The following is a 12732-nucleotide window of genomic DNA, read 5'->3' as shown; positions in this document are numbered from 1 at the left end:
CCAATTAAATGCCACATAGCTTCAGGAGAGGACACCCATCTAGCTGACCGATATTCTTTTATTTCATCTATTTCTATAGTTGTGTCATTGTGTACAGAAAATACAATTTTGTCATGCCCTTTACAAATATATTTGTAGAGATACTTGACGACTTTGATATCTGAACATATTTCAACATTCATGTGACAATTGAACTTACCAAGTAAATAAGGATTACAGGGAACAACCCAAAAATTATCTAAAAAGTATCCTCTGACTTTTACTTTATCTCCGGTATTTCTTCTCCTGTAAACTGGGTATGAGTTTTTTCCCTTCGACGTTTGATCAAAGTACTATTTTGGATATTCAAATTTACAACAATCCTTTTTTATTCATGCATGAATTAGTTCTCCACAAGGACCATGCATCATATGTTGAAGAACAAGTGAATAAAGATCAGGTTCTGTATCTTCATTAGGAATTTCAGCACTGATGATATTATCATAAGAGTCATGTATCAGTAATTTATACTTGCTAGTCAATATGATAAGAAAATGAGCGTGCAGAAGACCTTGCTTTTGAAATTTCACGGTATACATAAAAGCAGCAACTTTTCCAAATATGTTTCGTTTTAGTATATCTTTTTTCAATTCTTCTACTTTGGCTCTAAATACTCTACTAATTAAGTTAGGCCAGTTTTGAACTTCATCGGTTGACAACAAATGTTCCTTTATTTATGAACAGGATGGGTTGCATATTATAATTAAAAATATATCAGGTTTTCCAAATCGTTGCACTAACGCTATAGCATCCATATATCATCGATGCATATCTCTTGGTCCACCTATAAATGTAACAGGGAGGAAATTTTGTCTTCCAATGTTAGCAGCTTCTCTGTCACCAAGCCGTAAAGCATCGACAATTCTCTGTAACATATCGACTCGGAACAAGTCTGGGTTAAATGACATAAAGTCTAATTTTTGTGTTTCAAGCTTTATATACTCATCTACAGAGTATTGCTGAAATAGTCTTCATGTGTGTAAAATATCATATTCATCATCATTTCTCATTTGAAGTTTGTAACTATAATACTCACGAATAGAAACATTGTCTCTTTTTCGTTTTTTCCATTGAAGCACCTGCTCTTCCATTTCAAGATATCCATTAATTGAACACATATTTCTAATATTTGGTAGCTCTTCATTTTGACAAGAAATAGTTTGTCTATGAGCTCTAGTCGTAGGCATAATTTTTTTAATTCCACAATGCCATCCCCCTTGACCATATGGAAATAGTAATGGATACTGTAAAGGATCATAATATCCATAATAATAATTTACTAATTGTGATCTATTACTACTAGTATAAATTCGAATATGAGGTGCTTGAACAACATTACTACTATTTTCTTCAACCCATATTGCATCAACTTCTGATGCAGTAGGGAGATTATATATTTGTTGATCCAAGCCTGCATAACATTTAAGCGCAATATAAAAGTTCGGCATGTTTGGAACATCAGTCAACGATCTTAGAAAAATAGAATATGGATTATTTTCCAGCAAGTCCATCAGATTTCTAACTATACTTTCATCAATCCTATCAGAACAAGCCATTCTGTTTGCTAGTTCATTATCATTGTCATAGAAGTATAATTGTAAATTTTTTGCTTTTTGGTTCGCAGGAAATAGATCATCTATGAAATGATACATTTGTCCTTGAACTCTAAAAGTATAAATACCATGATTTTTTTCTTGCTAAATCTTTGTCGTAGCTCACACCAAGTGATGTAAATGCAAAGATATTATTGTATGTTCTAATATATGTGCGAAAGCGTTTAGATTCCTCAGTATTTCCTACATATAAATTCCGCAATTCTGTGGGCATTTTGTGTATAGTTAAGCTAACTGAATCATTGCGACAACAAAATGTAGGAGGTTCAAACTGAAATTTCTTAGCTCGACAGAACTTACAACGGAAAATTAGTTTTAGTGGGACATACTCTGATCGCATTTGGCTAATGGTTATGTTGCCTTTTTTATTTACGTTTTGACCTGCAACTACCAAAACGCCAGAATGAATGAAGGGAGAAGCAAAGCCATATTGGTAAGAAATAATACTGCAATATACACCAACCTTTATTCATGATAGTGTAAGAATTCTGATTTTGTTCATTAGTCGTACCAGACGTTGACCCTAGTAGCAGGTAATTTTAGGATAAATATAAGTAAATATTTTCTCAGTTAAAAAATGGTAAAAACTTTTTGCGTAGAGGAATGTACTTGCCTACTTCAAATGTTGAGGATGGGTGAGCAGAATTTGTTGCCCTGTCATAGTGGGCTGCCAACGTAGTGGCGCGATGCATAATAGCTAATAATTGCAATACAAAATGTGGCTAACGTCAAAGTATAACCAAATAAGCTTGACGAAGTAAGCGTATTTATCAGCAGATATATACGAACATGTAGAAAATTCTACACAAAGACAGAAAACACATATGCTTAGTATTCTAACCTGTTTCAGATGACACCGCAGGTGCGGTAGATTTTTTTGCTCGTAGTCGGCGTTTTAGCAGTAGATCCTGTTTTTCAGTGGATGCCATTTCTCACGCCGTCTGAAATTTATTTCTGCGTTTCGTTCTACCGAGTAGGAAGAATTGTTTTTGTTCTGAGAATACATCTGTTCCAATGTAGTTTCTACCTCTAATTATCTATAGTTGAGGCCAAGTTTGATAAGAATCAATATCCATCACATGCAGAAGAAAGAATAAATATTCTAAAGTACAAAAATAAGCAAATAACAACAGTAAAATAGAGACATCAATAACCCTATCTTCCTAAATCAATGTTGCTGGGGCAAAATTAGTAACTATTACAAATCGACCTAAATCCATAGCAAAATTTTGAAATTACATAGCATGCCTCACAGTTGAAAGTTTCAAAGAGGTATTGTTTGGCGAAGCGCAGAAGAAATTAATCAAGCAGGGCAGAGAAACAAAGAGGCAAAAAATAATAAGTGCAACAACCAGAGAACAATTGTGCTCACCAAAAGGCAAAAAAGTCACCGAGGCACAACAACTGAAACTGAAAGTGAAGCGAAGAACACATAGACGTAGAAAGAAGATTGAAAGAAGGTTTCTGGAAAAAAATGTAGATGAAAGTTTCATATTAAATTGCTGGAAGATAAGAATACAAAGCCACCATTTAGTTAATGAGAATACAAAGCGTCCAGTAAGTCCTCAGCATAAAGTGTTCCTTACCTTTTTTCAAGGACAAAACTGACACATAAAGTCACAAGTGTTGGGTCATAAAGTCACAGGTGTTAAAATCTCAATTCACCACATAAACTCTTCAGACAGAAGCAGTTTTGGAAAACTAATAATTAATCTTTAGCTCATGTTAAACGCAAGCACACACGACGGCGGGAAGCTGCTTGGCTTTCCTTTATGTATAGTAGTAACTAGTAAAATTATGTCCGGGCTAAGCTCGGGCCTAATGGCTACGTGAATAATTTGTGTCTAAATATATTTTGATTTAATTATTTCTGTATCGATTGTTAGTGATTAACATCATTTTGGGTATCATACAGAAAATTCTTAGATGTTTTAAAAGGACTTTAGAGTTAGTTATATGCACCTAATTGTATGAGACAACTTAAGTGATGGAACATATTTAGCTCCACTCTTCTGCAACCGTCTATATTGTGTGATTTTTTAAAAAACTTTTAGCCAAAATACTGATTGTTGTCAACTCTTGAACTGATGCATATGCAACATCGGAGTAGAAAGTCGAAGTTTATGGAGTAAATTGCTGATTCAATAACTCTTTTTACACCAGTGCTCTGATCCCCCATAAAGTAGTGTATCAGTGACAGTGTAACTGTGCAAGTTTTGGGATATAACCAAGAAATTAAAAAATTACACTCACAACCTTTTCTCTTAAATGTTAGTGTAATTTCAGTTTTATTATTAAAAATTACTTTAAATCATTAATAAGATAAGAATATCATAATTTTGTCGGATGAAATATAAAATGTCATTGTTAGATAAAAGGTAATTCTTGTATATTACGATATTTGAACCCTTTCTTTTCTTATTCTCGGTAAAATTGTGAAATTTTTAGAAGATTTTCCATCTAAATTTACCTTTAGTTATTTTACTCTAACTTATATAATAGACAACCTATACTTTTGTAGAATATGGTGACTTCATTTTAATTTGTATTAGTTATTATCGCTATCCTAAATGTAACGTTTATATCAATATAAGATAAAATTGTAATTCTTTTATATGTACCTCGTGTTAATTGTTTTACTAATATTTTCTAATTTATGATTTGCAGCAGTAAAAAGCAAATATATTTTCTCTCCCAAAGTTTTTATGTTCCCAATTTTTTTTCTTTTAATGATAATTGCTTATAGTTCCTCAAGCACAATTACAGAAGTTATCCATCCATTATTTTTATCAATCTTTTCTAAAATAATGGACAATTTACTTTCTTCTAACTTTTATCAATTACCTATATAACGAATTGTATGTTCTAATTAGATCATTGTAATAGTTAGTTTATGCACTTACAAATTTATTTTATTAGTTTCTCAATAAATATAACAATATCTTGCTTGTTTTGTGAACACATGATATTAACTTGCGATAATGATAATTTGCTTTGGAAATAAAAAAAATAGATAATCGATGCAATTTAATTTAGACATATAGCTATCAGCAAAATCACCACTTTTGTATCTGCAAGTATATTACACCACTCAAGAGAAATACAAATTATTACTCCGATCGTTTCATTTTATGTATCATTATTTTATTTTAATATATTTTGAAAAAATGTTACATTTCATACATGTAAAGAAATTTTATCTTAAGCATCATTTTTTAAATAAACTTTTATAGTTATAAAGTTATTAAGGTTGCAAGTTTTTAAAAAGTACCACATAATCAAAGCAAGAGATTGGATTAATTTTAATTTACAATCAAGGAAAGGAAAGGTCAAATTTAAGTTGCTAAAATGAGCTCCCTTTTTCGTATACTACGTATGATATTTACATTAAAAAAAATAAATCTATATCACATACACTTGTCAGAGCGTGTCACTTTTCATGTGACATCAGCAGCTACGAAACTTTTATGGGAATTGAAAGAAGGCTCATCCATCTGTTGGATTTACGAAAGTGTACAAGTAGATTATGCTTAAGAATTGCTAAATAGATTATGGTTGGCTCATAAAATTAGGAAATCAAAGCTCTTTTATTGGTGCTTTTTATTAACTCATAATTTAAACACAAGAACTCCCGCAGTACAAGTTCTTAAAGCCAGACTCTCAGCCATTTTATTCTCTTATGATACAAATGGCCTAACTTGAAACATAGCATAACACAACATAAGATTCAAACATTACATTACACTTAATTTTCTAAGCATATTCTTCTCTCCTACTAGATTTAGACCCTGGTCCAAAAACAGTCAACTCTTCCCCTATTATACTTCAAACTCCTAGCTTCTTGCCTAGAAATTTGGTAAGAGTTCATTAAAACTTCCTCTGGCATTGCTCTAAGTGCTGATAATCTTCCAGCCAGTGGGTTAACCATTGCATTGTCATTAGTCTTAAAAGCAATGTACTCAAGTCCTTCATTGCCTGCTCTCTTCACTATAGCAAAGTTCTGTGGCACAATTAGTAGCTGATTCTCTCTGACTTCGTCGTCGAATACTGATCGTCCGGCGTTTCCGACTACCTGAATTCGGCCGCTTCCTCTTATGATGTAGATTATTGAGTGGGCGTTCATGTTCCAGTGTGGTGCAACTATTGCATTCTGCAAAGCCAAGCAACAGAGAGAGCTAGTTAATTTATTTACATGCTTACAGTACTTCACATGTAGCTCTAATGATATAAAAAGATTAATTATGCGAAGAAAGGGTCAGTCATCTTTTGAAAATTCCTCTAAATTCTGCTCTACCATCCATGAATTTGTCAATCTTCTTTTTTTCCACATGTCTCTAGAAACTTTGTTTCTATTTGGAAAACTAGAAGGGCAGGCGTTCACGCACAATCGCCACACCCCATTCACCCCAAGGGATACATGCCCAACAAGTGTAATGTAGACCAAGGAGTATGATGTAGATGACTGCTTTCACGGCTCGAGCGTGTGACTTATATCGGCTTAAACCCGACCCAAGGGGTGTGATGTAAACAGCCTACCCTAATGCAAGGGTTAGTGGCCGCAAGGCTTGCACGGCTCGAGCGTGTGACCTATATCGGCTCGAACCCGAACACTTAATTAAGACTTCACTAACTTGAGTAGTAAGGCCATATTTAAAACAACTTCAGGAATTTCTTATTGTTCTAGAAGAACAAATATTTTGTTAAATTAAGATTGTTAAATTCTAAAAAGTTATTTTTATATAAGTAAGAAAAATAAGAAAATTAGGAAAATAGTGTTACTACTACTCTGTAAATTTGCCTATACGTACCCGGTAGAGGGTTCCTCGCTCAGCACTGAGTTGGAGAAAGTTGAGAATAGGAAGACTCAAACTGTTAACAGTGCTGACGCGTCCGCCACGTGGATTGTACACGTCAGATCTAGAAGGATGACCAATATTCTCTCTCAACTTCAGTGTACATATTGTTTCTTCTAACCCATTCAATGGCCATCTTCCTCCTTCTCTTTGTTGCTGTTCCCTTCGTTCTTCTTGTTCAGATTCTTCAGGTAGAGTTAAACGAAGCTCTTCTGCTCTAACAATTACACCTCTCTCTTCGTTCTGTCCTTGAAGTTTTCTTATGGTTTCGACGTCGACGTTGAATGCTTCGGACAAAATCTCAGTGTCGAAACCGTTGAAAATGTTGCCTCCTTTAGATGTTTTCTCTTGTTCTGATCTCCTTTCTTGCATTGTTGTTTCTTGTTGTCTTCCTACGAATTGTTGTTGTAATCCACGTTGTGGGTTTCCAGCTAGGAAGAAACTCTACATTTATACACAATTTAAATGTTAAAGTTTCACCTTCTATATAGGGTGATGTAAATTTTTCAATAAATATTGATGTTTTTATTATAGCATAAAATAATTTTACAATGTTAAACAAATCATCCTATAACATAGGCTGTCATCAATTTTTTTGTCACAAGTAGTATATAAATATCACAAATGCTGGAGCTTTATGCATTTTATGTCTCCATCTGTTTCTTTTCTTCTTCTTTTTTAAATTTTAACAAAACACTATTGAATTTTTGAAGATCGAGATTTTTTTTTTTTTTTGGGTTATGGTTAAAACTTTACTTTTTTGATTTTGTTGTAGTTCTAAGCAATGATTTTAAGCAGGGGTAAGAAACCATGGCAAAGTGAAACAGGGCAGTCACATTTGAGAAAGACAAGAGTATATATTTCCATCGTAAAATAAGTAGAAGAGATGCTTAATATTTTTCAAAAGATTTTAATTAATACCCAAATGGTGCCATTTTGGCCTTCTACAACACTAAGCTAATTAATTTAGGACCCCTTTGTCCATAAAAAAAAAAAATCTTTTTTCCATGGAAAATTTTCAAAAACCAAAAAGTTATTTTGACCACTTTTTCAAATTTTTCAATAAACAAAACTTTATTATCCGCTCACAAACCTTTTTTCAAGATAATTTCAAATTACAAATACCATTTTTCAAAATAACTTCAAATACTACTTTTTCAAAAATTATAATTTTTACATAGAAACACCTACTTAATGTTTTTTAAGAAAAAATCTGATTTATATATCATTATTATTGACAAATAATGTTATAAAAATTAAAATTTACCCTGAAGGTGAGATCAAGTTGATTAGCGTGGTTAGAAGTGTCAAGAAGTGAGACAGTGACAATTGGTTCCTCAGCATCATTGTACATCCAGAAAGTGACACCCGCCGGCAAAGCAAGAACATCACCAGCTCTGAAACGTCTGAGTTTCTGGTGCCTGTCGTTGAAACTCCGGCGTCTTTCTCCGGTTCTGTATTCCCCAGATTCTGTTTCATATGTCTCAGCACACCCCGGTATCACAGTCGAGTGAATACCACGACCTGCAAAATTTATTCAAATTGTCACAGCAGATATAAATAAATAAATTTGTCACACTCTACTGAATTGAATACCTTATTTTATAATGATATGCTCACACACTTTAATATAATATTCTGAGTTCAATTCCTAGGATCATCCATTATCAAAGATTTTTTTAAAAACAGCTGTGTGCTTCACAAAAAAAAAGAGTCAAATAGAAGGCGTGTTGCAAATAATAAGATAACTTTTGGACAAATTAAATCTACTAAAATCCAACCATCCATTAAAGAAAGTTGGATCAATACCCTGAAAAAATAATTTGACTTTTTTCAAATTTAGCCCGCGCCAGAAACTATTACTCTGTAGCCGAAAAAATTTATAAAATTTATATAATTTTTTATATAACATAAAAAAATATATATATATAAAAAGAAATATTCATTTTTTTTGCTATTATTACGAAGGAGCTGAATGAGCGACTATACAGTGTCATTTCCCTAAAATAATTTGACTACTAACTACAACAAGGATAACCCGAAAAATTATAAATAATTTGACTACTAACTACAACAAGGATAACCCGAAAAATTATGTTAATAATGTATAAATTTCTTTACACTTCTAAAGATATATATAATTTAAATCCAAGAAATAAATGTGATCTCTCTTTAATTGCTCAAGCTTATTGATGTGATCGACATAATTCAACACAAATAATACCAATCAAACAATTAAGGAAATAGTTATACCTTGGATAATGTACATGAGCATGGGAGTGTTGGTATAGTAAGGAAGCAAAAGTCCATTTCGCCTAATTTGATGGCGAACGGCTTGAACTCCGGCGCACTCAAATTGCTCATGGGTAGCATCCCAGAACTCAATAACACCGGCCTCAGACTCGAACCTCCGGGTTGGTTCTTGAGCGTTCAAACGCTCAATTTGGCACTCGGTTTTCGACCTGAGAGCGCGGTGTTGTTGCTGTTGTTGAAGTCTCTGCCATACGTTCTGTTGCTGTTGCTCTAAGAGCTGAGCAAAACAGCCGTGGGAGAGAACGAGGAAGCAAAGGGTGAGAAATAGGACTGAGGAGAAAGTAGCCATTCTTGTTGTGTTAATTTATTGCTGATGGAATTAAAATGGAGATGAGAAGATGGGATTTATAGGAAGGAAAAGAAGAGTTAAGGTTTGACACGTACTTGTTTTGCATGGATGAAAGTCTTGCATGTTTTACACATAACACAGAGCATTTTAGGGTATGTGGCTAATGGCTTCTGCAAAAATGGATTCACTTCTTTTTTGTGTTTTTATTTGCATGTCTCTTGTAGTCTTCTACTAGCTAGTATATTCGACCGGAGTAATTGTAATACTCGTACATGTTATGTGCTCTGTATCTAATGCACACTAGTCTAATAGCAGGGGGGTGAAAAAATACTCTGTGTACTACACAATATAGAAAACAAGGTTACAAATCTAAATCCTTCCTTTAGTACGTTAAAAAGGGAGGAATATCCTCCATATTTAACTACTAAAAATTCACTTAAAACCATCCGAAAAAACATACTAATTTCGGACGGAAATAGTCAATAACCATCCAAAACGCGACAAATTACGTGTGGTCGATAATTTAAAGGTCGGAAGAGCATACCGACCAAAGTGGGTCGGAAATTACCGACCAATTTTGATCGGACACTATAAACGACCATCTGACAAATTTAATTGACTAACCGACCAATTTGATCGGAATATTATTTTAATAATTAAATTTTACCGACCAACGTTGGTCGGTGTGGTAGATTTAATAATTTTTGCTACCGACCAACTTTGGTCGGTAAAGAAAAATAATTAATCAAATAATATTTTAATTACCGACCAACGTTGGTCGGTATTAGAAAATATATCATTTTTAAATAATTAAAATTAACAATACTGACCAACGTTGGTCGGTAATCTGGACATGGCACCCAACGTACCAACCAAAGTTAGTCGGTAATTTTGAATTTCTGAGAATTAATGTGCACTAATCGACCAACATTGGTCGGTATTTTGTAATTAATTTTTTTTAATTACCGACCGAGGTCGGTCAGTTTTCTGGGAATAATTTTTGTAGAAAATGCCTGTTTTGGTAGCTACACCACCTGCCAAATAAAAACATATATTTTTAACATACCAATAACCCCCAATTCACATCAAACAACCACCAATTCACCACAAACAACCCCTAATTCACCGCAAATCCAACCACATCTATATCCAATCAAACATCCAAATAATACTTTAAAACTAACAAATTCAATTAAACATCACAATTTAAAACCAATCAAAAACTAAGTAATTACAACCAGTTAAAAAATATTCATTCTAATTCAAAACAAGTTCTATTAGTCTAGTTCAAAGTATAGCAAAGTATTGATCAAGGGGTATTTTCTACAGCATCACCACTATCTGATGAACTTTCATCTGCAAGATGGTAAGAACGGTCTTGTGGATGACGGAAAAATGATTACGTGGAGGACGGACAGAACGATCACGGGGAGGACGGGAGGAACGATCACGTGGAGGTCGAGCCTCTGGCGATGACTCACGAGACCGGGGCAACGGAAAAGCTCCAATAGAAAGGAGAGTTCTGATCTGAGCTTGTATACCAAGGAATTGAGCATCTCTAAGCCTTTCTCTTTCCTTGGCCGCTTCTAGCTCGGATATAAGACTTATCACTGTCTCCTGCATAGCCGAGATGCTCTCCCTATTAAGTGCCTCGCCCTGTGAGGAAGTCCTTATTCCTTGCATTCCACACCTGAAGTGATGAAATATTTTCTCAGGAAGTCTGTATACCTTCTCCCTTTTTGAACTGCCAACAACCTCCAACCATATTCTTTCAGCATCCTTATACGAAGGATGGGTTGGCTCGCCCGATTCACCAGCTGGCTGAGTACGAATGAAGTCATCCACGGTACTTTGGTAACGACCCTACATTATTTTAAATTAAATTAGTATATACAAAATCTTATAAAAGTAAATTATAAAACTTAAGAAAAATTAAAAGCTTACATATGTAGTCTCTGTCCGGTCCTCGACCCACCTATCTGCATCCCCCTCTTTCTTCTTCTTTAAAATATGCGTCTTCCTGAATAGCTCATCTTGGTGCATTGGACGCTCATACTTCTTTTCTTGAATATAAATTAATTTGGTTAATAAATAGAATTGATATACTTAGAAAAGTAAAGACGTAAAAATTTAAGGAATTACCAATCTTCTTCTTTTTGTCTCGATGCTGATAGTACCCCTAGTGTGCAAGGAGCCTCTCTTCTCGGATGAGCAAGTTTTTTTTCCTAGTTCTCTCATCTTTAAGAAGTCCTCGGTCTGCCATTGACTTAACAAATCATCTCATAAATGCTCCAGACATCAGTCATGCCTCTTGTTCTTTTTTCTACCATCCGAGAAATGATCCGCCAATCTCTTATGGGCTTTATGATAAAAATTTGCAGCCACTTCCTCGCTATAGAGGCCTTCCCATACACACTTACTCTGCATATTAAAAGTTAAATATTAGATGAAAACATCATAAATATAAATTATTAAATTGCTTAAAAGAATATTTATACCCTAAAATTAATGAAAATTTGCTCTTTCAACGAGTATGGAAAATCACTTCAAGTCGCATAGGGGCCATCATAAAGCTTTTTGATCGCATTGGTGATTATCTTCGTAGTCTGCTTACCCGGCTTGAACCTGCAATTTAACAATAAAAATACATAAAAATATTAGTTAAAATATTATAAAATAATAAACGTAAATATAACAAATAACTCTTACCCGTTCCCCTCAGGGACTATGATGATCCTGCCATAACGATCATAATGCACTACCTTTGGATCATCATCCTTAGCATGTGTATCAGAGGCATGCGTAGATGTCGCAGTCACATGCGTAGATGGTGTAGATGGGGCTCAGAGCTACGGTCTCGCAAGCGAAGTCCTGAAATGGATGGAGTAGATGATGAAGATACCTGCGATCCTTCTGACTGCAACATAGCTGGATGCGATCCATGTGGTTGTGATACAGATGGCTAGTGACCCATGTGGCTGTGATATGGATGGTTGCGATCCATGTGGCTGTGATATGTAGGGATGTGATTCACGTGGTTGTGATACAGATGGTTGCGATCCAGGTGGATGTGAGGCAACTGGACTGTATGATGGACGTATATTCCTATGGCCCTGTAATGGAAGACCCGGTGGCTGGACGAAAGTATAGGCCTGGTGATGCCGTGGCAGCTCAATATAGCCGTTTAGTGGAGGATAAGACATGGGGATATGTGAAGAGGGTGGAAATGAGGGAGTAGTATTATCCCTAGATTCTACCCTGTTATTTTCCTTCCTAGCCTTTTCTCGACCCCGAGAACTAGTAGGGTCATTGTTACGTTGACCCTTGCCTGCCATCTGCATAACATAATACATATTTAGAATGACAAAAAAAGAAATTAGTTATAACACGAGAGTGCTTTAAAAACCCACCTTCTTAATCCTCGTCGACGTATTATTCCTCGTCCGAGAATTCTTCGTCCTCACTTGTTTCAATTTCATCGGTTGATTCTTCGTCCTTATTTTCTAAAATTGTTACTTCATTTATATCAACTTCTTCCAATATACATTAGTAGGCGCCATCACGACTCCCGAGGTGGGAAATCTGGGTCGTGACATAAACACTATAGATATCGTTTTGATATGCA

General features: G+C 34.6%; 1 protein-coding gene and 1 long non-coding RNA gene across 2 annotated transcripts; both read right to left on the bottom strand.

Moving 5' to 3' along the window:
- Nucleotides 1–279: 279 nt before the first annotated feature.
- LOC142169128 (uncharacterized) lies at nucleotides 280–3210 on the bottom strand. The gene is made up of 3 exons (XR_012698872.1): nucleotides 3025–3210; nucleotides 2494–2689; nucleotides 280–2349 (listed from the first exon to the last, which is right to left on the bottom strand). It is a non-coding gene; the product is annotated as an uncharacterized LOC142169128 (long non-coding RNA).
- Nucleotides 3211–5220: 2010 nt separating this feature from the next.
- On the bottom strand, nucleotides 5221–9150 carry LOC107765271 (11S globulin seed storage protein Ana o 2.0101-like). The gene is given in 5 exon segments (XM_075229360.1): nucleotides 5221–5465; nucleotides 5467–5802; nucleotides 6461–6949; nucleotides 7773–8029; nucleotides 8759–9150. Coding segments are annotated over 5 exon segments (1491 nt in total). The 5' UTR covers nucleotides 9108–9150; the 3' UTR covers nucleotides 5221–5405.
- Between the last annotated feature and the right edge of the window lie 3582 nt (nucleotides 9151–12732).

This window comes from Nicotiana tabacum, chromosome 14, assembly GCF_000715075.1.
Source record: "Nicotiana tabacum cultivar K326 chromosome 14, ASM71507v2, whole genome shotgun sequence".
NCBI classification, from domain to species: Eukaryota; Viridiplantae; Streptophyta; class Magnoliopsida; order Solanales; family Solanaceae; genus Nicotiana; species Nicotiana tabacum.
The sequence above is the reverse complement of the archived record's forward strand: the minus strand, read 5'-3'. Positions and strand labels throughout refer to the sequence as shown.